At 40.4% G+C, this 25,213-nt stretch overlaps 2 protein-coding genes across 2 annotated transcripts in view; one reads left to right on the top strand and one right to left on the bottom strand.

Moving 5' to 3' along the window:
• Positions 1–4,842, bottom strand: part of larp4b (La ribonucleoprotein 4B) — a 65,500-nt gene extending 60,658 nt beyond the window's left edge. The window contains exon 1 of the mRNA XM_085140652.1: positions 4,244–4,842. The gene's annotated coding sequence lies outside the window, so the exon portion shown is untranslated. The remainder of the gene's footprint in view (positions 1–4,243) is intronic.
• Positions 4,843–9,803: 4,961 nt separating this feature from the next.
• On the top strand, positions 9,804–24,867 carry gtpbp4 (GTP binding protein 4). The gene is made up of 17 exons (XM_085140692.1): positions 9,804–9,940; positions 10,828–10,998; positions 11,085–11,188; positions 13,323–13,459; positions 13,584–13,684; positions 13,968–14,060; positions 14,954–15,145; positions 17,690–17,755; positions 17,851–17,940; positions 18,015–18,125; positions 18,241–18,318; positions 19,576–19,627; positions 19,708–19,808; positions 20,521–20,718; positions 22,413–22,478; positions 23,587–23,730; positions 24,382–24,867. Exons 1-17 carry the CDS (start codon positions 9,893–9,895, stop codon positions 24,532–24,534), a joined length of 1,905 nt encoding a protein of 634 aa, XP_084996818.1. The 5' UTR covers positions 9,804–9,892; the 3' UTR covers positions 24,535–24,867.
• The last annotated feature ends 346 nt before the right edge of the window (positions 24,868–25,213 follow it).

Genomic DNA, 25,213 nt, shown 5'->3' with positions numbered 1-25,213 from the left:
TAGTCGACTAATCGTGGCAGCCCTAAAGCTGACCCATAGCACAACAAATGACATAGCTACCAGGCTGTGATATCAGCTACAATACTCTTTGTTTAGCCCAACGGTTGGGCAATGCTTGTGTTAGAGTAGTGAGAACAACCTTTTCACTCTGGTCAGAAACTATCGCACACCATGAAGCTGAAAGCATGCAAACTTGGATCACTAGCCACAAATGTAAATATGAATCAACTGAAAGAACCACTGAGAGGAAACGGAGAACTTGTGAAAATGACAGTTGTTGTGACATTAATGTAAACTATTTTAACTACTTCAGGAACCTCACACTGGTAATACTAATGTTACTGAGGTAAAGCATCAGTCCAGTTGATTCAGCTAAAACATTCAACATGTTCTGCCTTGTTTGTGTAAAAGTAAATACACAGAAAGGTTGGACAGCTTTTGTCCTGAGATAGACTCTGTGTGAACTGTGCTGCTCTCAAAAACAGTAAAGATGCCGATTGTGCGTCCTGCGCTGCGAGCTGTTGTTCATCAAATGTTGTCTAAATATTAACCAAGTTGGGTTTTACTTAATTCTGTTTTTGCTATCACGCATAGTAACTCACTAATTGCTCATCAATTTGAATTACTCATTATTTCAAAAGCGTATAAATCCCTCCTGTGGCAAGTAGTTAAGAAGAGAACTCGCATCTCCCCACACCGTTTTAAAATTAAATTAAATCCAGATAAAAAACATCTTTAGTTTCTTTTAAAATATAAATAAAGAAGCTAATTTCTCTCCAATTCAGCGACAATTACATTTTTTAGCTTTAAGCAGCCAGCAGGAATACATCTCATGCCCGCAGCGTTGTAATTTTAACCTGAGACAACACCTTCAACCAACACACAAACTGCCTTTTAGAGAAAACACCTGCACTCTGAGAGTGAGCCAAGTGTGATATTTACTTTATGCAGGATAAACTCCAGACCACAGACGTTTCCCTTTGGTCGCTTTACAGGTCGTCACTGAAATATTATCAGTCTGTCAAAACATTTAACACGGATAATTGTGAGAAGCCAAAACTGCAAGTGAAATTTAATTTTCATTAATCGCACAGCCCTAAGGCAGCCTAACCTGGTCGTGTGTAGTACTGTGGTTTAAAGTAACAGCTTATAAATATTAAGTCAAATTGAACTTGGATAAACACACAGGCTGGCTCATAACTGCCTGCTCAAAAAGAAACAACTCAATACAAATTATTTTCTTGCTTATTTCACCCTCACTATACCTGAACTCTAACTCCACCTATACCTGTACTTACAAAAGGCATAACAAAATGCACAGATCTCTTTATTTTATCTGGCTTAACTACACCAAACATCAACAATTAGGCCAACTGATTACACAAAGGCCATTGTCAACTTAATCTAATTAACACTGGCAGCATCTGACCAATCACAATCGTAAGTGTGCTGAGAGCAGAGTGACCGACTCTGAGATAAAATTATAATCTTAGAAAATACAAAGAAGGTAAGCCCGTAATACAACCTGACCATGTCAAAGCTCTATTATTAAAGATGGAGCCTGAACATTAAAAATAAATAAATAAATAAACAGTTTGTGAGGAAATAAAGACCAAAAATTAAAAATAGGATTCATATTGGTTAGTGTGTAGGTTTTTGCTGGCATAGAGTGGACCTTTAATGCGCGCCTATGCGTAAGCACGACTGGTATGCAGGTATGCATATAGTTGTAGCGAAAACACATTTATAGCAAATTCCTACTCTTGCTGCCCTCTCAAAGAGCTTTAGACTACAAGGCCACATTTAATCTACCTCACATCCACGGCCAATTTACAATCACCGTTTAACATAAGCAGTCCTTGGACTGTGGGAGGAACGTGGAGTATGCAGAGAGGACCCACATACACAGGAATAACAAGCAAACTCCACACAGACAGGCCAGAGCCGCGGTTAGAATTAGGAAACTACTTAATGTGACACCTCAAAGTGCCAGAATACCCTCAGCATTGGTCACCATAACATCATAACACAGTCACTTCTATTTATGCTAGCTGCTGTCGTTTCTGTGGATTTCACAAACAAAAAGTTAAGCTTCAGTAAATTAAACCCTACTTAAAAATACTGGTTTACCATCCTTTAAAAAAATTAAATAAAACAGTATTGGTGATGGTGCTTGGTTGGTGAACACATCTACTTTCAAATTTCATAACAAAACAAATTGTTTTAAACAGGAATAAATTTCTTCCTCAAATCTCTTTGAGTGATGCTCATCAAATGAAGAAGAGAGCTTTAGAGTGTGTCCAGGGTAAGATTAATCAATTCCCATAATTCTAAGACATGATACTGCCACAGAGAGATAAAGCTGTCTAATCGAGCTCAGCCCTGCTTCTGCACTGGTGCACAGCCACAGGACAGCGGCAGCACTGCAGAGGTAGACCCACACCCGACCTACACAACACCTTTACAGTCTACAGTGGAACTTGAGTGGAACTCGGGTTTACCTGCTGCAGCAGCTTCTCTTTTCTGCTTTTCATTCATATCCATGTTTTGTGTACTTTAAATATTCTTCTTGTGACTCATGGTTAAAGAGGCCTAACAGCAGTAGAATAATATTTTTGTTCAGTGCAACTTCTACTATGGTAGAGGTTGCACTGAATGAGCAACTTAATATAAGAATAAGCTCCAAATCTTATATCTATCATAAGAACTGCATGGTTAGAGGTTAGTGGTTCAGTAGTTATCACCTTTAGCCACTAGTTATTTTCATCTTGCTGTTATTATAACTGCAGTGAGGAGACCAGCTAGAGTGGTATTTGTAGTAAGTACTTTTAGAGACACAAAAACCTCACCTGTGTGTATTCATTGTGTCACTCTTTCAGAGAATAAATGTGCAGATGTTTAGTCATGTAGAGACAATCCTTCCTGCCCGAGTTCAGAGCAATCACAGCAGCCCCACTTTCTAAAGAGCTGACTGATAAATGGATAGTTATTTCATACCTGTTGAGCCTTCTTATTTTGAACTTAACCTGCTCTGGAGCAAGCGATGTATCTTAACAACAAAAATACCTACATAACCCCAAAGACCCAGAGTTACACCTGAAGTTATCTTGCTCAAGTCCAAATTCTGCTTCCTAGTACAGACCACAGAGCACACAATACAGACAATGTTAAACAACTTATTTCAAAGTTATTCCAAAGGAAAACGACAACACTGATAATAAACATTTTAATAAGCAATGTTTTTAAAGGGTGGGTTAATTTACTTAACCTTGAGTACATATTTTGTGAACAAATACACAAAAACACCAGAAAACAAGAGATGTCTGTTAAGTAATTAGATGCAGACCAACCGCTTTTCTCAGCACAAAAAAGGCCCATTGTGAGTCCAGAAACCCCGCTGCCACTACACCTGAGGCTGCCCCCCGAATCCCCACTTTAACCCCTCAATACAACCCTTCAACAAACAGTGACCCTTATCAAACCACATTCCATTTCCTCTACAGATGCAGTGACTCAATCATGAGGTTTAGACAGGGCCTGAACCAAAACAAGCTCTGCTCACTCCTCCCCTGTCGTGTTTCCCTGCTCAATCACTTCAGGTGATTTATGACCCCCAGCCGGTGCTCTAAAACAAGGCCGAGGTTCAATTCTACCGGTGAAAAATGCAAGGGTGATCCACAGGACTGTATTTATAGTCGGTTGCTTACCGCTGGTGGAGGATGGTCGCAAGACATCTTGGATGTCTGTAAACGCTGCTAATCAGCTGCTAATCCGCGTGTACCTCCGTCCATCCACACACACTCGAGAAGCATTTGTTTGGATCAACTTGACAAGTCAAAAAACATTACAACTTCCAGCTGAGACGCAATGCAGGCGCGTTTAGCAGCTGACAGCCGGCAGTGACTGCAGCTCACATGCCAGGGGCCAAACTCAGCGACACTCCTTTAATAATTGCGCCGTGATGAGGACGAAGTGCGGCCTGAGCGTGGGTAAAGAAAAAACACAGCTACTGTAGCCACGACGCCTGTGTGGTAAAGTTGAGCCGACTGCAAAGTAGCAGCCATGTCTTGTTAGCTGGTTTGCAGCAGCATCCAATGAAAGATGGCGACCTCAGGCGTGATTTCGCGGATTCCCCAACCCCCAACCGATTTGAATCAGTTAGTTAGCAAGAGAGCTAACTTGCCCCTGACCGTGTGTTTACCACCCCTCTCCCCTTAATGACAGAGAACAGCTTCTTACTCACCTGTCAACTCTCACTATACGGCTCTGCAAACACTGTGGTAGCTGCTGCTGGAGGTGGTGCTGGACTGAGGCCTCGAACTGGCTTCCAGGCTAAATGCGCAGGGTGTTAGCTAGCGAGCTAGCAAGCTGTATCGAGCACGCTAGCTGCGAACAACCGGCTCAAACTTCACCCGCAAACAGTCTTCAGGTGTCAGGGGACGCACCCACAGCCAGTTACAGCGCAATGACAAAAACACTCCAACACTGACACGGGGAAGGGGGGGGAAAGAAAGGAAAACGAGGTCCCCCTTAACAACACTGCAAGCTAGTTAGCAAGTTAGCTAGGTGGCTAGCTAGCTAGCTTGCCTGCTTATCAAGTTTGTGTAGTCGATGAAAACTAGCGTCTGGAAGCAAAATCCCTCGCGGTCAACAGCAGGCTCTGAGGGAGGGAGGCCAGTCCAGAAACAATCAGGGGAAGCCTAAAAAGTGAGAAATAAACGTGAGTCGTCTTCCAGCTTCCGATCGATCAAACATTCGCTCCTGCTAAAGATGAGAGAGAGAAGAGGGGGGTTTGGAATGGAGAAGTCGGCGTTTCCTTTCCTTTTCGTGTGCAGCGCAAAGATCGTCTATAGCGCAGATTTACCGGACATCTCAGCGGCTCCGAAAAACTTTTTAAGTGTCCACCAAAGACCAGAGCTTCATTATAAATATTTTAATTAATAAAGTCCAATAATATCACATAGCTTCAAAGGTATTTACATATTTAAAAATGGGGCCACTTACATCTTAAACCAGGCATTTAATCAAACAAGCAACCTATCAGAAATACACACACACACACAAATAATCATAAGTAAAAATATAGCAAAACATAATCAAATAAATATATAAGAAACAATGTTAGTTTTAAAAAGTAGAAGGAAATTTTGTTACTAATCAGGAAGGCATGCAAATGGTCTTTATCTGCTAGATTACCAAACGTGGCTGAGCTCAGCAGGCATGGCTGTGCACTGCTATTCTTAATTTCAATATTTGGTAAAAGGACTAGTAAATAAAAACGTGTTCTTGAAATTACCTGTAGCATTTGCTTCCCTAATATTTTGATCTTCCACAGTTTGGAGGCTTTAACTGTGAAAGCTGATAGCTCAAAGTTCGGCAGTGTAAGATCTAAGAGGGCGAGTCAGTTTGTGACAGACTCTCGGAAATATAAGAAGGTCCAAGACAAATGAGGATTTTCTATTCGGGTAAGAGCATTTTAAAGGCAGCTTATATTGTTTATCTCATGTCAATAGACTAACGCTACATGTTAAATAGGTTTATTGTGTTATGTTTCTGTATAATAGGTAGACAGACACATCTTATAGTTTGAGGTGGTGCAAAGAATTTTTATATATACACAACAGTGATTACAAATTAAGAAGACAGAACTGAAGCTAAGTTTAAAAATACAAAATTCAGACTCAGATTGTGCGAAAGAGTACTTCAAATGGCATTAATTAATAATATCTGCAGTATAAATCAAAGAAGGTATGTGGACTCTGCTGTCCTGACAGGTGTGTTCACCTGACACAGAAAAACAGAGCTGTTATGCAGTTTTACAGAGAACAGTAGGAATGATTTCCTGAAGCGTTCTTCATTCGGTGAGGTTGAACACGTCTGAGGAAGAACGAGCTCTGCTGCCTCTGCAGTGTGGAGCGGAGCAGGTGTGATGGGGCATGGTGGAGAGCAGTTTGTTCAGTGACCTCCTGTTTCTCACTGACTCAGACGCCTCCAGATTCTGTCCAGTGGTCCTGTGGAGCCTGCTGCCATCTCTGGTACTGATGCTGTCCACCCAGCAGTCAACTGCAAAGTAAACAGCGCCCTTGCCGCACACTGAGCTTCCCCCGAAAGCAGAGTCTGCTCATACACAGCACCAGTGTTGGTCCTCCAGCCCAGCCTGCCATTCAAGTGAACACCCAAGCACCTGTAGCTCTCCTCTGGGAGCCAACCAACTCTTTTTTGTCTTGCTGACGTTCAGGAGGTTATTTCCCTGCACTCCAACTCCAGCCAGCCCTTAATACACCCACCCACTGCAGTGTCATCAGAGCACTTCTTTTCCCAACAGAGAAAAGTAAACAGGAATGGAGACAGGACAGCCAGCTGTGGTGCCCCAGTACTGATAAGCACCACATCAGACATGGCTCCCCCGCCATACAAACCAACAGACAGCCACGAGACCGTGGAAGTGACACCCATCCTGAGCAGGTATTAAACATGACTCTCACAATGCCACCAAAGTATATCCACTCCTGTGTGGGCTACTGGTTATTTTCTAAATATAATCTTTTTGACTTAAAAAGACAAACAAGACAAATTACTTTTTAAAATAACTGCTGACAAATGAATTTGTTACAGCAGGTGAGAATGAAGTAAAACACAAATATATAGGAAATAAGTATAATAGCTTACGAGTCAGTAAAATAAGAATATAGCGTGACAAAACTATTATGAAGAGAAGTAAAAAAAATTAATTTGAAATCATAATAAATGCGAGACGTGAAAATTAAAAAAAAAAACATAACAAATGAACAAATCTAAACACTAATCTTTATGTGACAATAAAAAGATAGGAATATTTAAATGGTAACAAATAGATAAACAGCTAAATACATAAATAAATAAATAAGTGTGGAAAAGTTTCAAGTCACACCTCATTTATTTGTTTTGCTTCAAAGGAGACAGATTATTTGTGGTTTTTCTGGGTTTTTATTGCTGACTGGCTGCTTTTTCACTCATTTTCAGTCCAGTCCTTGTACCTCACCATGTTCACAGGAATGTTTGTTAAGCAGCTTTACACTGACCTATGGAAGACAAAAACACATAACTTACGGGATGAACCTGTGTTGTGTCCACACGTAACAGACAACCAAGTGAAGAAATTTTCAGATTCTATCTCCAGGCTCTTTGTTACTAATAGCCTGTCAAAAAAACACATTTATTCCCACTCCCACAATGGTTTGACAGGAATATAAGTTACTTTTTGCAACAACAAGGGGATTCCCAAAGACCTATTAGCTGAAACCATGGCATACCTAAGCATGATGTGCAGTGTGTCCTTAACAAATCTGAGTGACATGTACAAGTGACAGGCCTGAAAACTGTCATGAAATCCACCTGACACAGGACCTGAGAGGTGAATCCTGGACCTTCAGATAATTCATCTGCTGTTTACTGAAGCCTCGACAGAAATACTGTCAGTGGAAGGGTGGCTGTCAAGAAGTCATTCTTAAGCAAAGGAAACAGGGGGAAAAGGCTGAGGTGTGCCAGGTTACACAAGAACTGGACTAAAATCAGTCAGTATCTGTCTATAAAACTGTCTGGAGGCTCTGTCATGGTGTAGTAAGTATTGTTGGGGATCTTATCAATGCTGATGAAATAGTGCCATCAGATTTTGACCCCTTCATGCTACATCATCTTGAAAATATCTGACTGGAAAGGCAGTGATCCCAAACAGACTGCCAGTGCAGTAAAATCATACCTGGATAGAAAACAGTGGAACACCATCAGTCATGGATTGGCCTCCCCAGAGCCTGAATCTTAGTATTACAGAAGCATTGTTGGATCATCCTGACAGACAACAGATCAAAAGACAGCAAATATCCAAAGAAGAGCTTTGAATGTCCTTCAAGAAACCTGGAGAACTACTTCTGAAGACTAACAGAGTTGAGGCTGTGTTAAATAATAAAAGTGATCGTACCAAATATTGACCTTCAAGCTCTAAAGAATTGTACAAACTCTGTTTTTACCTTATGTTCCATATTTCCACGTGAGCTGCCGTGTTTCAGTAAAATGCTGCACCTATTTTGCATTTTTAAGCAAAATATAAAGAAAGACTTTCTCACAGGGCTATATTTCATCATCAGTGCAGGAGGAAAGCTGACACTGAGGGAAAATTCTTTAATTGCTAAGGAAAAAATGTTGTCCTGTTTTGTCTTTTTTTGTTCTGGTGTTGAGTTAGCGGATACCGAGCTTGCGCTAAAGTCTCAGTTCTCACCGAGGCCGGAGGAGCAGAGCCAGAGGATCGAGGCGGATGTAAACACGAGCCGCTCTCCGTCAGCGGAGTGATACCTCTTCGCGTGTTTTTCTATCTCTGCGCCTAGAGCTGTCACACAGGGCTCCAGCCCCCGCCCCTCCTCCCCCCTCTTTTTACTCTTCCTCGCTCGCGCTCGCAGCAGGTCGTCCTGATTGGTCCACACTGCCCATGGGTGCACGCGGATCCACTCGTGATCAGGGAGAGTGGGCGGGGTCACGGGCTATTCTTGTCTGCTGATTGGCTGCTTGTCGCTCCGCGCGGATCACAACAAGAATGTTTTTCAAACTAGAGTCAGTGCTGTCAAAGCACACACACACACACACACGTACATATGTGAATGATAAATAATTATTATTTATTATTAAATATTGTTTTATTAAAATGTCACCAACTCCAAATTACAATGCTATAAAAAGTTTTCTGCTTATTATAAAATAATACAAATAACACAACCTTTAATTAAAATGAAAATTAGACACTTTCTGGCAACTTGAAGTATTAATAATAGCCGAAGTTTATCCAATTCAACGAATAATTAATAAATAAATCCAAAGAAGCAAAGAAGTTGTAATAATAATAAAAATGAAAAAATAAAACAATTAATTAAAACCTAATTAAATACATAACAAAAATATTTTAAAAAGTAGATTGCCATGACAAAACAAATATCTCAGTCGGATAAAAGGTAATCTGAAATAATAAAAATGACAATACAAAGAAAATACTATGAATTCAAATAATAAAAAATGAAAATATTTCAGACTAAGCAAAACAAAATAAAACGGAATTTAGTAAAAGAAAACCCCCCCACATATATGTCATTAACTGCATCACTGACATAAAATGTATCAATGACATAAAAATTAAATCAGTTGATAAAATAGGTCACTGTAATTTTTCGGACGTAATGAGCAAACAGCAAACAAACCTAATGAGATTCCCATTTTAATAAATACCTACCTAGCCGCAAAGTTACTTTCAGACCTGTTTTTACAGACAGGAAATAAAAAAAAACTCAACTCTCCTTCCTTTGTGTAGGACATATGGTGGAATCAGTGGGTGTAAATCAATCTCAATGTATGATTTTTTGTTTAATAATAATTTAGAAAATCTAAAAAAAAAGTCTTTCATTTTTAATATTCTAAAAAAAACCCTGCTTATGTAAATAGCAACACTAAATGAATGAATAAATGTATTTCTTGTCACTGTAAAAACTACATTGTGAAGTAATAATATGCATGTAAATAAATACACTCACATATAAATGAATAGTACCTAAATATGCATGTGTACATTTAAGTTGTTTTTATGTATCTCATACTCACACAGACAGATAAGATAAAATGTTATTGAAAAAAGCTGTTAAGCTTTTGAGTCTCTTGAATAAATCTAAATGATTCAATACAACCAGTATTTTTGTTTTTGATGATTTGGATTTCTTGTGGTTGTGTCTATTTTTGTTGTGTCTGTGTCCGGACGCCAGGGGGCGGTGTCCAAAAAACACACACACAAACTGTTTTCTGAGTCTTTTCCGGCTGTAGCGGAACTCCAGGCTTTCTTTCCCCGTGCCGTCAGCGGACTACAACGTGTCCCGACAAAATGGCACTTTATAATTTCAAGAAGATTATGGTGGTTCCCACCGCCAAGGTAAGTTTTACCTTTTGCTAACATCGCGTTTTAAAGCGGCTGAGGTTCGGTCCGGCTCGCTGTGGGAGATGGCAGGAGATAAAAGATGGTGGAAAAGAAAACACGTGCCTTACTGGGCTGAAGAGAGAGCAGCATGTTTAAGAAAAGCAGACTTCAGGCAGAAAACTGCTACACTGAGTCTAACATGTCATTATATGTGAATAAACAGCCAGTAAAAGTCTGTCTTAGCCGGTGGTAGCTCTGATTTTCGCTTTCAGAACTGCGTTCACAAATCTGGAGGTTTACGTATGTGTTCTTACCTCTGTATAAGTTTAAGGCTGTTTGTTTCTGTTTCCTGTGAGCAGAGACACTGTTGCTCACTTCGGCAGGTATAAGATACTTTCATCACCTCATGAAAACAGGCCTAATGACTCTCGTATGGCTGCGGTGGTGTCAGTCCTTTTAAACACCACGTTGTGGCGGCCTACTATGAGAAGAAAGTCATGAAAGACTCTGCCTTCTTTCCTCAAACAGTTTTTTAATATAACTTGTATGCCGAACTTTAAAAAACACTATAATTCGTGTTAAGCGTCATATAAAATTGTGTTATAAGCTGCCTGATTTGGCCGGTAGCCGAGTAAACATTAAACTGATTGGTTTCTCAGGGAGGTCTGGCTGGATTCTAGGAAAACCGATTATATGAGGTTTAATGGACTGAATTACAGGGAAATGGAATTTTCTTGTACGTAATGTAACTATTCATGTATTGATAAATATAACCTCAAATAGCCAAATAATTAACGACAGTAGAGGCCAAAAATAAAATCACTTTTTCAGATGATGTTATAATGAATTGTTTGTTTTGTGGTGATCCGTGGCTGACCTTTACCCTGTTTAAATCTGTGCAGGATTTCATCGATGTCACTTTATCCAAAACCCAAAGGAAGACGCCCACGGTGGTACACAAACATTACCAGATTCACCGTATCCGACACTTTTACATGCGAAAGGTGAAGTTCACCCAGCAGAACTACCATGATCGCCTCACGCAGATCCTCGCCGACTTCCCCAAGCTCGACGTAAGAAAAGAAAATTTAATTTCATTTAAATATCTGGTCAAACTCGTATGATGCTTAATGTTACGTGATGTTTTCCATCTCCTCAGGACATCCACCCTTTCTATGCTGATCTAATGAACGTCTTGTATGACAAAGATCATTACAAGTTGGCCTTAGGACAGTTAAACATTGCCAAGAATCTGATTGACAAGTAAGTTTATCTAAAATCAATGCTGGTTATTGTTGTGCTGTGAACACTGCTTTCAGATCCATGCTGTGCTTTGTTCCTCCTGATGTACAAATCTGAATCAAAACCTTTACACTCTATTCACTGATGGATGTAAAGCTTTGACATCTTCTGTGGTGTTTGCATACAGTGCATATTTTGGAACCTTGGAAAAATATTTGTGCGAGGTGATAAGATATTGTTTGTCCATTTTCTTAAAGCCTTTGTTACTCAGTGTATTTATTGATGTATTACCTTCAGAATGAGAGTCTGGTTTCAGTGCATCTATGTGAGCTTGGTGGGTATGCTGATGCGCTAAATAGGCCTGTTTTTGTAAATGTCTGGGTTTCATTAGACGATTCAGTTTAGCAGCCACTGCATTGTTTTTCTTGGCCTTCATGCATTTAGATTACACCTTCAGAAACTGTGATTGGCTCCTGCAGGAACAGGCACTGATTTATGGAGCGCTTGATTTGCTTTTGCTTTGCGTTCTATTGGCAGTGCTTGCATTTACAGTAGATTAATTGTGCAGCCCTAGTTACATCAGTGTGTTACTGTAATCACATGTAAGCATTGGCAGTTGCCAGTATTTTTCTTCCTGAAATGATGGTGTGGTCTAGAGCTCTGACTTATGAACATTATTTCTTTGTTATTGCACAAAGAACAAGAGGATGATGGTAGAGTGCAAACATAAGAAACTGTCTGCCGCTGCTAACAGGATGTCAGGTCCTTGCAAGCATCTGCAAGACAGCATGCAAACACAACGTGAAGAACCTGAAGCTGAGCGTAATCAGACCTGCAGTGTAGCAGTAGGACTTCACGTCTTTGATGCCTTTGATGCCTCCATTTCTACCTGTACATATTTCTACTGTCGAATGTGTTGATCGCTGTTAAGTGCCTCTGTTTGGGCTGGTTTTCAACTTTGTTGTCAGCTTAGTGTTAAAATTAAAACTGTAAAATGATCACACACGTCTCCTGTGTGTCCGATATAAATTTGGCCAACAATAGAGATTTTGACTATATCGCTCTATCGCGATAGCGCATGTTGATGATGTCATCAAGCTGCGTCTGTTTTGGTCGAAAGCATCGCAGCGGCTAAAACCATTAACATCTGCAAATTATGGCGGGCGACAGTCATAGCAAAGAGATGAAGCACTTTTGAAATATGGGGAAAGCCAAAAACTGCGCTTCCTCCACTTCCATAACATTGATTCATTAATGTTGAATTCTCTCGCAGCTGTTCTAGTCCCGTGTTGTTGCAGTATATTAATAACTAACCTTGTATTGTGGATGAATGATCTCAGTTGTTCTCCTGACTGAAGTTTGGCCCGTGTATAGCATCCTGCTATGCGATTGCATTTGTCTCTGACCACCAGAATCCCTCACGTTAACTTTTAATGAGTGGAAAAAAGCTGGCGTTCATCCTTTAGCTTCACTGTGCTAATGTTATGCTAACATAGCTGTGTCGCTAGCAATCACGTAGCACAACATGTTTAGGTGGAAACTAGCGAGCTAACTTCCTGTTAACTTCTAACTCCGTTAAAATTTAATAAATTCTGTTTCCATGGATGTTAAACTTAATTGTTACACCTGGTAAAGCAGCAACGCTGATGATTTAATTAAAGAGAAAAGAATTTAGACCGTTTTTAACTTTCAGTGTTCCTTTGACTTTGGGACCGGAAGCGGACGGAGTTTTGGACCCAGATTACTCCGTGAAGCTCGTCACTACGGCAGCCGTAATGCTCTGACAATCCATCAAGCAGTGCGGCTTACCAAAGTTGTACTAAAACATTTTTTAACAGATTTCTGCAGCCAAAATCGGTTCGAGGTCAGTAAGCACAACCAGAATTCATACATAAGGCACACTGTCGATTTTTGAGAAAATTAAAGGATTTTAAGTGTGCCTTATAGTGTGGAAAATACGTTATACAGAAGAAAAGAATATATCGTGATATATATCGTTACCGCACATGCTTCAAATTATATCGCAATATGAATTTTAGGCCATATCGCCCAGCCCTACTTGTACTACATTACTTATCTGAGTAACGACCCCAACGCCCGTCTAGACTTACTCTCCTATAACAAAGTAGTGAAGAGGCATCTTTTGTTCTTTCAGTGTTGCCAAAGACTACGTGCGCCTGATGAAGTATGGAGACTCTCTCTATCGGTGTAAGCAGCTGAAGCGAGCTGCTCTCGGGCGTATGTGCACCATCCTGAAACGGCAGAAATCCAGCCTGGAGTACCTGGAGCAAGGTGAGGAGAGTTTAGGCTGTGATTGAGAAGCTGAGTCCGTCCAAAATCGTACTTTTCCTTTTAGCTGAAAAGTTTGAGCAGTTCAGTCTGTTTCTTCTGTACGTAACCCTTACTCGTCTTTCAGTGCGTCAGCATCTGTCCCGTTTGCCAAGCATCGACCCAAACACGAGGACCCTGCTTCTGTGCGGTTACCCCAACGTGGGCAAGTCCAGTTTCATCAACAAGGTAAATCCCAGACACATTTATCACGATTATTGATTTCCACTCTGAGCCAACTTTACGAGCAAGATTCTGATTAAACCCTTAAATTATCGCACTTACTGCGCTTGCACTTCTGATTAGACTCAGACTGTATTGTGTAATGACAAGTTGAATCCTAATCCTAAATTATTATAATCTAATGTTTCTGTTTCTGTTTGTACTGAACAGAGATTGCACTCACTAACAGTCGCCTCCATCTTCCTGCTTTCAGTGTAGCTAACAGTGTAACTGGTTTCTTCCTTGTCAGGTGACCAGAGCTGATGTTGACGTCCAGCCGTACGCTTTTACCACCAAGTCTCTGTTTGTGGGTCACATGGACTACAGATACCTCCGCTGGCAGGTGAGATGATCCTGCTCGCCTGAGTTTTACTGTGGTTATCATCTCATTGGTAAAAATGAACTCCAGGACAGTGGACGTAAAGCATGTGAAAATGAGGTTTAAAAGGAAAGCTTTGCACTCGTTTCAAACTACACATTGTTTTCTTGGACTCACTTTGAATGGCTTTGCATGGTTGAGTTCATCCACTCACTGAAACAAGCCACTTTACCCTGCTTTCCCTTCCTTTAAGCCAGCTGTCATCTGATAGGCTGCCCCTCATAAGCAACGCTGGGGCAGAACAGAGCAGCTTTTGTACTGATATTCTAACTAAACATGTGATTGGTGATCTTAACTCTTTATCTGCTGAAATTCTTCCTGTTTATGTTTAATTTATATGAAAGCTGTTTGTCTTTTATTAGCCTTCTGATCATTATTGCTGAGATCTGCCTGAACTAAATGATACTATGTATGTGCTTAAAGTTGGCTGAGAGTCTGGACAACTTCACGAGACCACACAATCCCAGGAAAAATAAACATGGTAGAAATCAGCATTTAGTTTTATCTGTTTTAGGTTATCGTTTTGGGAATCTTGTGAAAATAAATGTGACTCCTGCAGGAAGAGCATTCAGGACTTCAGGAGTTTCTCATTTTTTGCTTGGATTTTGAGGAAAATAAAAACAGCCACAGTGTTTTGTCTCAGGTTTAAAAGCAGTTTTCCTAACGGAGTTCACTTAAGCTCAAACTAAACATCTTGAAATGCATCCTGATAAATCTAGCATAGGTGCTTTCCCCTCACTCTAAAGGAGGAGCGGGAGCTGTTTTCTCCTAAAGGTGAGACAGGCTGACCTAAGACCATTTTAGTAAGCTACCACCTCCTGTTGTTATTCACATGCTAACTGTGTGTTTGTGTGTAGGTGGTGGATACCCCCGGGATCCTTGACCACCCTCTGGAGGAGAGGAACACCATCGAGATGCAAGCCATCACGGCTCTGGCTCACCTCAGGGCGGCGGTTCTTTACGTCATGGATGTTTCTGAGCAGTGCGGTCACACCCTGCAGGAGCAGCTGGAGCTCTTCAACAGCATCCGACCCCTGTTCGCCAACAAGGTCAGACGGCAGCATATCATAACTGCTCTGTAGATGAGTCAGTCCCTGAAAATTCACCCACTGGACCCCCTCAAAATCAGCTGATTCGTTATCTACAAGAACTCTACAAAAAATGTCCGTCATACTATGAATATTTTACGAGTTAGTAAGCAGGGATGGGTCTAATATTTGTGTCTCCTAATTCACATGATCATTGTTGATGACTTCACTTTCAGGGCTGAAAAAAAAGAGATTTAAGCTGTTTTAAAAACTGCAACCAAATCAATTTTACACACTATTTTAAAATTAAAAAAAAAAAATCTGATTTCTAATAATCATCAGATAAAAACTTACAATACAATACAACTTTATTTGTATAGCACATTTAAAAGACCAGCGGTACACCAAAGTGCTTTGCAATAAAAACAGGAAAATTAAGACAATAAATAAAAGACTATTAACAAAGTACCACATATGTCATCAGGTTAAGGGCACTAATTATACAGCAATAAAAGGGAATATAAGAACAAAGTTACTAAGAACAGATATAGCTAAAAGATAAAGTACATAAATAAGAAATTGAACCAAATATAAAACAGGGACGCTAACTAGATGGAAAAGCTATGTTGAATAAATGGGATTTAAAAGATAAAACGGAGTCTGACGCACGGATAGCGATAGGAAGGTTGTTCCACAGATTCGGTGCAACCAGGGCAAAAGCACGGTCACCCCTAGATTTAAGTCTAGATCTAGGCCAGGAGTAATTGGGCTGAAGACCTGAGGGCTCGCCCAGGGACATATAGACTAAGAAGATCGACAAGATAACGAGGGGCTAAATTATTTATAATTTTAAAGGTGAGCAACAATATTTTAAATTAGAACTTAGATGAATTGTATTTTGGGTAAACTTTAGAGTGTGACATCTAGGGCTGCCACAAACGATTATTTTGATAGTCGACTAGTCGCCGATTATTTTTGCGATTAGTCGACTAATCAGATCATCATCCATTGGATGTAAAACGTACAGCTTATTGCACCAGCAGCATCTGCTCTTATATAACTATCATTAGCTTACAGCTTTAAGTGTTTAAGGTATGTGCTAACTAACAATAAAGACAAGATGATAGTTTATGAAATTTTAATGAAATTTGCAGATTGTTTTGGTGAAGTTTAATAAACTCCTTGCTATCTAAAATATAACAGGACACCGGAGTAAATTCTCGAGCATCTCACACTTCTGATAATCAGCTGTCTGCTTGATGTTTATTCAGCTGTGTAAAAACTATAACTTTAATCTCAGCCAAACCGATTTACTCAGGAACAAATAAAATACTAAAAAAAGCCAAACAATAACATTTTGAAGTTATCTAAGTGACTTATATATGTTTAACCTGAGTAGCGAAAGACGGCGGTGGGTTTGAAAACGATTTGCCGGGAGTCCGGTGTTCTCAGCGGCTCTAGTTAGCCTAGCCCCCGGCTAGCTATCGAGCTAGTGGGTAACAGACATCTCTGAAAACGTCGGCGCGCTTTTGAAAATATGTGGTGTCTTGATAAACTGAGCAGATATTTGAGGTTTACACAGCTACATTCTCGCCTGAAAATATGTTAAAAGTTTATTTTGTGACCCAGAAAGAATAATAAGAGTAATATTAAAACTAACTAGCTGCCGCCATTGTTGACAACTGAGCTGGGCTGCGCTATGAATTCTGGGACAGAGCTTCTTCTTCTTCGGGGTTTAACGGCAGCTGGCATCATTGTACATGCAGTGCTGCCATCTTCTGTTTCAGTCCGTTATTACACTCTTAAATCCTACTACTTATTCCTGCGTCTTTTGGTATCTTACAAAGCTTCAAACGACACGTCGACTATTAAATCAGTCGTCGACAATTTTAATAGTCGACGTAATCGTGACTAGTTGACCAATCGTGGCAGCCCTAGTGACATCACATGTTTGGGATGGCATGTGAAAGCTCTTCACAGGGTTACAGCCTGGATGGGTCGCTCAGTTCATATTAGCACCTACGAAGATGGTGGTGAAATGGAGAAATATTATTGGTGTAGACAAGTTTTTCCTCTTGAATAGGGAGAGTTTAAGGATCAGTCTGAGTGCGATCCAGCCGTAAACACAAGCGTCCGTCTCCTGATTGTGTTTAGTGAAGTGTGTAAAAGCCTGTGCCGTCGTATGCCACAAGAAAACTGCCCCAAGTTGTAAAGGGAGTGAAGCGAGACTTTGCTAAGAGACACTTTGGGTGGATTTACAAAAATGTTGGTTGTTTAAACATGTTTTTGAACCTAGGACAGCTCCTGTACTTATGCTGGAAAAAAATACCACATATTTTAAAAGTGCCAAATTTGACCTACCCTTATTTACTTTGAGGACATCTAGCTCTGAAACATTTCCTAGATTCAAATTAAAAATTTGTCATGGCTCAAATATGCAAAAGTTACTATAGAAAAAAGAACATCTGATCTTGAGGGGGTCAGGTGGGACTTTGGTTTTCAGGTTTAATTGACTTTAAAAGATTTTTAGCGCTCACACTGTTGGTGATTGTTTTTGTACCGCAGCCTCTCATCATTGTGGCAAACAAATGTGACGTGAAGAAGATCAGCGAGCTGTCTGAGGAGAACCAGGTGGGTGGTTTACAGGTTACACATCTCAAAGACAGGAATGTGTAGGATGTGTTTAAGAATTTGCTTAATATGTTAAATGTCCTCTTTGTTGTCAGAAAATCTTTGCAGACCTGTCTGCAGAGGGAATCCCTGTCATCGAGACCAGCACCCTGACAGAGGAGGGCGTCATGCAGGTTAAAACCGAGGTGAGAAACAGCCGACTCAAGTATGTAGCCGTGTCAAGTATTTGATCTCACCGTGGCTGCCATCTTTCTTTCAGGCGTGCGACCAGCTCCTCGCTCATCGCGTCAACACCAAGATGAAGGGCAAGAAGGTCCACGATGTTCTCAACCGGCTGCACCTGGCCATGCCCGCCAAGAGGGACGAGAAGGTCAGTCAATCAGCTCTTGAATGGCACTCTTAAACAGTTTAAAGCTGTTTAACGCGAGACTTTTGTTTTTTTTTTTCTTACATTTGTTAAAGGTTAAATCTGTTCATGTTTTCAGGAGAGGCCTCCGTTCATCCCAGAGGGAGCCATGATGCGCAGGAAAGCGATGGAGGTGGACGCACCCAAACGCAAACTGGTAGGTGTGGTGGGAACTTCAGGCTTATAGCAAAAGAGACGGCAAGCATTTACTTAAGCTCTTTACTAGGGATGGGTATCGTTTAGGTTTTATCCGATACCGGTGCCAAACCGGTACTTTTGAAACGGTGCCGGTGCTTAAAGAATGGAGAACACAAACTTTGTCCAAAAACCTCTCATGTTCAGCTGTTTTTTTGTAAAAAGATAACAATGTTAGCCTTTTCTGCAGCTATAGGGCATATATGGTATCACTCTTGGCTGGAAGCAGCTTAAACAATGGAAAAAACATAAACTTTGTCCAAAAACCTCTCATGTTTAACTGTTTTCCACTTTTTCTTTGGTCATTTTAGTCTTTTTGGCCAGGGTGAAGGGAGTATCTGCCATCAAACAAGAAGACAGCCGCATGTAGCTATGATGGTGTTTGCTAGTTCACCTTACCTGCATTAATGTAATAACGTGGTTAGCCTACTCAACGTAAATTATACACGAACAACATTAAGCTACTCACGCAGAGAAGAACGGCTGCTGCTGCATCATCATCCTCATCATTGCTGCTACACTGGCAGGGCTAGGGGCCAGGACTCTCCTCTTCAGGTTTTTGGGGGATGTTGCTAACTCCGGGTCGATAACAGGCACCACACCCGCAGTAGATGTGCTCGGTGTGAGGTCTCGCAGCAAGCTATCAAATACGGCGCATTTCTCGGCTTTTAAAAAAACCGCTATGCGTCGCCAGGTGTTTCATCGGATTTGAGGTGTTACCTCCTTTGACAGCATCACAGTATCACCTTAAAGCACTTGTTGCAGCTGCTGAGTTTGCATCTTTTGCTGTGAAGTACAGCCAGACTTTTGACCGCTTCGCCTTGGGCATTTTTAATCTGTAGCTCTGCTCTAAAAGAACATACGTACCTGGACCCGCCTACTATCCTCGGAAACGTAAAATGATTGGCTAGAATCTAAAGTGTATCACAGCTCAGGAAAAAAAAGCACCGAAATGTGCGCTGCTTTTCGGTCTGGTTACTACCGTTTATGTCAGAACCGGTGCCATCATGGCACCGGATACCGGTACCCATCCCTACTCTTTACTTTAATTTAATTTCATTGTATATTTATCTTATTTTACAGAACCCGGAGACAATAATCTTTCTTTGACTCTAAATAGCAAAAAAATGAGTAATAATATGAGTTTTTCTTCCTCTGCTGAGTTTAATTCTCTCTGTGCAGCTGTTTGTAAAATAAATGTTTCCTGTTCTTCTTACAGGAGAGAGATCTGGAGGTGGAGCTGGGTGATGACTACATTCTGGACCTTCAGAGTAAGAACTGCTTCCCTTTAACAACGGAGCTGCTGCTGTGACGTTTCAGACCATTTATTCACTGCCGTTCTTTCTTTTAGAATACTGGGATCTAATGCACGAGGATGAGAAGCGTGATAAGATTCCTGAAGTGTGGGAGGGCCACAACATCGCAGATTTCATCGATCCCGACATCATGAAGGTGAGCGTCTGCTTTTGCATGTGCACGAAGGCCTGCAAAGGTTCACGTCGCTGAGATTCTGCAGACATCTGTGTGCAAACAAGGACACCAACTGTGAACGCTTCCTCTGAGCAGGCTAGAGCGTAGCATGAAATGAACGGCTGTGGTTACCTGCTGTTTACAGCTGTGTTCGTGTTCTTCCACAAAGGAGAAGTTCACATTAAAAATGTAGCAGCCTCCAGATTAATCTGGGGAAACCTACTTCCCTTAACTGGTCCTTCCGCCATGCCAAGAAACAAAGGGCACAAACTGTTAAACAATGAAAACCACAAGATCCTTTATGATTAATAGCGACTGGGTTCATTTCTGTGTAGTGAAAGTGCATTTTACTGTCATCTACGGTTCCTCTGTGCTTTTGTTTTCTGCTACACGAGGACACTAATCTCTATAACTAATGCATACCTCTATATTTACTTCTGAGCTACTCGTGCTGTTGTTTACGACCACACTGATATTCCAAAATGTAGAAAATAATGTGAACAACTAAAGAAATATAACTTATTCTGAGCTTTTAATGATAACAACTGAACCATGAATGTAATGCATTTATGTCCAGGATGCTCTCAGAAAGGCTTAATGAAGAAAAAGAGGAATAAGGCATTTGTCAAATGTGTTTCTGCCCTTTAAACTCTGTCCTCTAAATGCGTGTTTGTTTCTCTCTCGACCCTCACAGAAACTGGAGGATCTGGAGAAGGAGGAGGAGCTGAAGGAGCGAGCCGGGGAGTACGATTCCGACGAAGAGAGCGAGGACGAGGAGATGCAAGAGATCCGCATTCTCGCCAAACAGATCCGCGAAAAGAAGCAACTCAAGGTCCTGGAGTCGAAAGAAAAGGATGTGCATGGACCTCGCATGCCCAGGACCGCCACCAAGGTGAGCAGGGTTCAGTTTAAGCTACTCACCGTCACCCTGCTGGAGTTGAGATGTGGGTCAAATTTAAGTACAGCTGCCTTCAAATACTTTATATTGATTGTTCCAAACATAATGAAAATATATGCCGACATAGCAGAATTCCCCCCTATTCTTTAATACCTGTTGGTGTTTAATTTCTTTGATGTCAACAAACATCTGAGAGCTTAAACTGTATCAAGTGCTGAGAAATAGGTGAAAGGATTATGAATGCGTTCCTACTCATCTCCTCACCTCTGCTGGTCGCTATTCCTGTTTTTCGAACATGGAAAATTAGCTGCACTTCCAACAGAATAAGAGACTTGGCTGCAGATTAGAATCAAGTATAAAGACGTCACATCGTTGGCTGAACATGTGTAGAGACAGCGTGACACACAGGTTGAGCTGCTGGGTCCTTATAGCTGGTGTGTCTTAAAACGGGCACGTATAAAACATATTCCCTGAGTAATCGACACGGCACTCAAAACATCAGTGGAAAAAAGAATCGGTGGAAACGTGGCATTCATGGAAACCAGGTTATGTGCTCATCATCAGTTACCATGGTGATTTAGCCAGGTTTAACCCTTTAAGACCTACCACAGAACCAAGTCCGTCAGAGCTTATATTATATTTTTACATGCTGTGGAGCCATTTTTGGGAGCATTTCAAGTTGCTATACATCAATACAACCATTATAGCCCAGATTTTAATAATCTGTCTGCATTAAGTGCATAGTAATTACATAAAGTGCAAAAAAGTGCAATAAACTACAAAAAATTGAAAATCGTTTTTGTTTTTTTAACATATATTTCTAGTTAGAGAAATTTAAGAGGCTTATCCCTCAAAACTGTAAATACAAAAAAGTTGCACAAAATAGTTTCCCACCACAGGAAATTTATTTTGAGTGTCTTCATAGTTTTATTTTTGAAATACACCAATTTTTATACACTGCAGGAAAAATGAAAATAAATATTATAGTGCAAATTTGCAAAAAAGCAGCATATGCATCAAAATAAACTATTTCCAGCAGTGCAATATGAGTCCTAAGCATCCCAGAAACGACACAAAAAGTCATAAAGTCAAACATAACTTTTAAAAACACCAGTATAGGCTCATTGAGGCCCTGATGGTAAAAAACTACATTTCTGCGAAAATGACGTCACTTACGGTTTCGGGCAGGACATGGCGGACATGTGATAGTTCACGCTTGACCTAGGAAGTGTTATGAACAGCTGATCGGATCGGCAAAGCGTGTTTCTGGACTATTATGTTTTTGTTGCTGCAAGTGCTTTTTATGCAGTTTTTGCAAAGCTATATGTGGAAGGAAACTGTGACCGAGGACAAGCTGATGGTATAAGATGTAAGTACAACTCCTCCGGTTTCATATGCAAAAAAAATTATTGCGCTAGCTTATGTGGTTGCAGAGCTACAAGGATTTAAAAGTAGTTGCGCAAAACGGAGAGTGCCGCTCCGACCGGCTTTAAAGGGTTAAGAAAGAAAAAGGAAAATGAACCACTTTCAGGACAAATTTTGAAGGCTGCACCTAGTGGAGCTTTTTACCCAGAGTTACTCCGTCAAGCTTCAAGCTGGTGACTCCATTTAGTTCTTTGACTGTCTTTGGTCCCCACGTTTCACACTGATGTCTGAGCTCATGTTTCTGTTTGTTCTGATATGTTCAGGTTGAAAGGAAGCGGCTCGAGAAGGAGATGGGTAACCTCGGTCTGGACATGGACGACAAGGACGATGTAAGTTCTGATTTTAAATCGGCGCCTACAGGATGTACGTAGCTGAATTAATGATAATGATGTTAAGTTATAATTACAATGGTACCCACTAGGGATGCACCGATACCACTTTTTTGGAAACGAGTACGAGTACTTGCATTTCAGTACTCGCCGATACCGAGTACTTAATAAAAACATGATTTAAATTTACAGGTAACAGCTTTAGTCCTATAATTTAACAAAAAAAACAACAACAAGGGACTGGTTTGGAATTAAGAACATTTATTTAAAATGAAAAGCATGTTGTATGCAACATATTACAGAATAAATAATTATGAAAAAAAATGTAAACAGTGACAGTGCAACTCAAGTATTGTTTTCAGTTTATTGTAAACTCTGCCGCTTTGGACAACACAAGGGGCATTAATAAACATCTTTGCTATTTAGTGCACAGTATTTGAATAAACTAACAACATATTAACATCAGGTATTAACATCAAGTCTAAGATGACTCACTTAATGGAGAGAAAAAGTGAGTGGCAGGTATCGGGGGACTTTTAACGAGTACGAGTACTTTAGAAAATGTGGCATCGAGGCCGATACCTGATACCGGTATCGGTGCATCCCTAGTGCCCATGGTAACAAATAAAAAAGAGGCAACCTTTTACTATGTGGTTTAATAGCAAAAGGTTGTCAAACTGTGTGGCGTGGAATGAGGCTATGTTTTTATATTATTTTGTTTATTGCTAATAATAAAGGATAAAATCTTGCTGGGTTTGGTTTGTGGACTGTTGGAGTTTTAATATAAGGGTTTTTTTGAATAGTTACAGTGAAACGTTTGTTTCTTTGGGGTGTTTTCATTTAATCTGTTTGATGAACTAATTTTATTTTGGTAAAAATGTGTCCTTTTATTTATGTTTTCTTTAATTAGTTTGGTTGTTTTGAGATTCATTTGTTTTATTTTCATTATTGAAGAGTTTGTAAACTCATTCATGTTTCCGTGGCTACGTGTTTCTTCGGGGTTGATGGTGTTGATGTGGTCTCATGTTCTTGTTGTTCATACTGGTTCTTGATGAGTGAATCTTTGGAGATGTTTGTGTCTTAAGTGTTTCCTGTCGTGTACTTTCAGAGTCACTACGCGCAGCAGGCCAGACGCTCCCGCAGCGTCGCTAAGAAGCGTAAGCGTGAAGCTTCGGCCCCTCCGACGTCCCGAACCCGCAGCCAGAGCGCCTCCCGTCCACCCCGAGACCAGTCAGGTTTACGAGATGCAAAGGTACGAGGCTGTGGCGTTGCTCAGCTTTTAACTGAAATCTGCTCTGTGATCGACTCGCTTAGTCTTTCAGGTTTCTGAAAAGGTGGATGAGCTACCTCACATCAGAGATCTGTAAACATTAGTTGTTTCACACTTAATTAATCACAAAGTGGCCAATACTGAAATAACTGAAGTCTTTGCCAGCTTACCTTTAATCCAGTTACTTAAATGTTACTCGCTGATGTTTAATCTCAGAGGGTCAGTTTAGGCTGAGCCGACTGTCAGTAAACCAGCAGAAACCCGAAATAACTGATTACCTTTGAATTCCTTTTTTTGTCTGACCAACAAGGATTCACTTAAACTGCATACTGTCGTGTGCAGGAATTACTGCATTTATCAGCAGTTTTATACTTACTAGTAGTTGCAGCTTATTTATAAAGGTTAAAAATACAATTTCATTGTTCTTATTTCTTATTTTTTAGCTCTTAAAAAGCATCAAGTGTGATTAAATTTTTTTTGAAGGTGTCTTTTTGCTTTCATTAGTGACAGTTGAATCACAGGAAGGAGTGGATTATATGCAGTAACTAGTCTGGGGTTCAAAATGTAATAGATGCATGAAGTGAATGCCTCGTTCTGTAAACTGACCGCTGGGTTTGTCCGTTTGTTCATCAGATGGCGAAGAAGACAAAGAAGATGATGAAGAAATCCCAGAAAGACATGAACCGCCAGGGCAAGAAGGGAGAGGCAGACAGACACGTGTTTGACCTCAAACCCAAACACCTCCTGGCTGGGAAGAGGAAGTCGGGCACCACAGATCGCAGATAAAACTGCTTTTCCTGGACTGTTGACACCTGGACACTCTGCTGGCACCATTTACATGATTAGTGATTATATTAATACCAATTTTCAGCTCAAGCATTTGCTCATGGAAGTGAAGCTCATTGAATGGCAGAGACTTTGTAGTGGTTCATGTCTTACTGTGTTACTGCAGTAGTTCATGTGTGAAGCTGATTTGTATTCAGTATCAGTAAAGTGAAACCTTTTGCCTTACAGCTCGTATGTGGCTCTACTTTGGATAAAGTGATGATGATGCTTCCTTTAGAGTCTCTTCTTGAGAAATATTAACACGGGAGCCGAATAAACACATCGGAACTAAAATATCTCAGGTGTCATATTTTTTTCTATTGAGTGATTTTATCTTAAAGAGACAAGTTGGTGACAGGAATGAACCTTATTGTGTGTTTATATTCCTGATTTGAAAATACTGGTGATAATTGTCTCAGTTGTGCAACAGTTGTGCCAATTTGCAGCACCAAACGTGCAGTTTTGTTGCACTGAAACGTTACGTCCAAACTTCCTTTCACATTTTAATAACACATTTTCTTGCTTGTGTTAAATATGCACACCAACATGTTTTTCAAACCCTTTTAGTTCATTGTTTCATTTTTTCATAACAAACATGGACGGTCCTACCAATCATTTTTTTTAAGTTTAATTTCATGCT

The sequence above is a fragment of the Neolamprologus multifasciatus genome, chromosome 18, assembly GCF_963576455.1.
Source record: "Neolamprologus multifasciatus chromosome 18, fNeoMul1.2, whole genome shotgun sequence".
In the NCBI taxonomy this organism is placed as follows: Eukaryota; Metazoa; Chordata; class Actinopteri; order Cichliformes; family Cichlidae; genus Neolamprologus; species Neolamprologus multifasciatus.
Note: the sequence above shows the minus strand (reverse complement) of the source record. Positions and strands in the feature narration are given on the sequence as shown.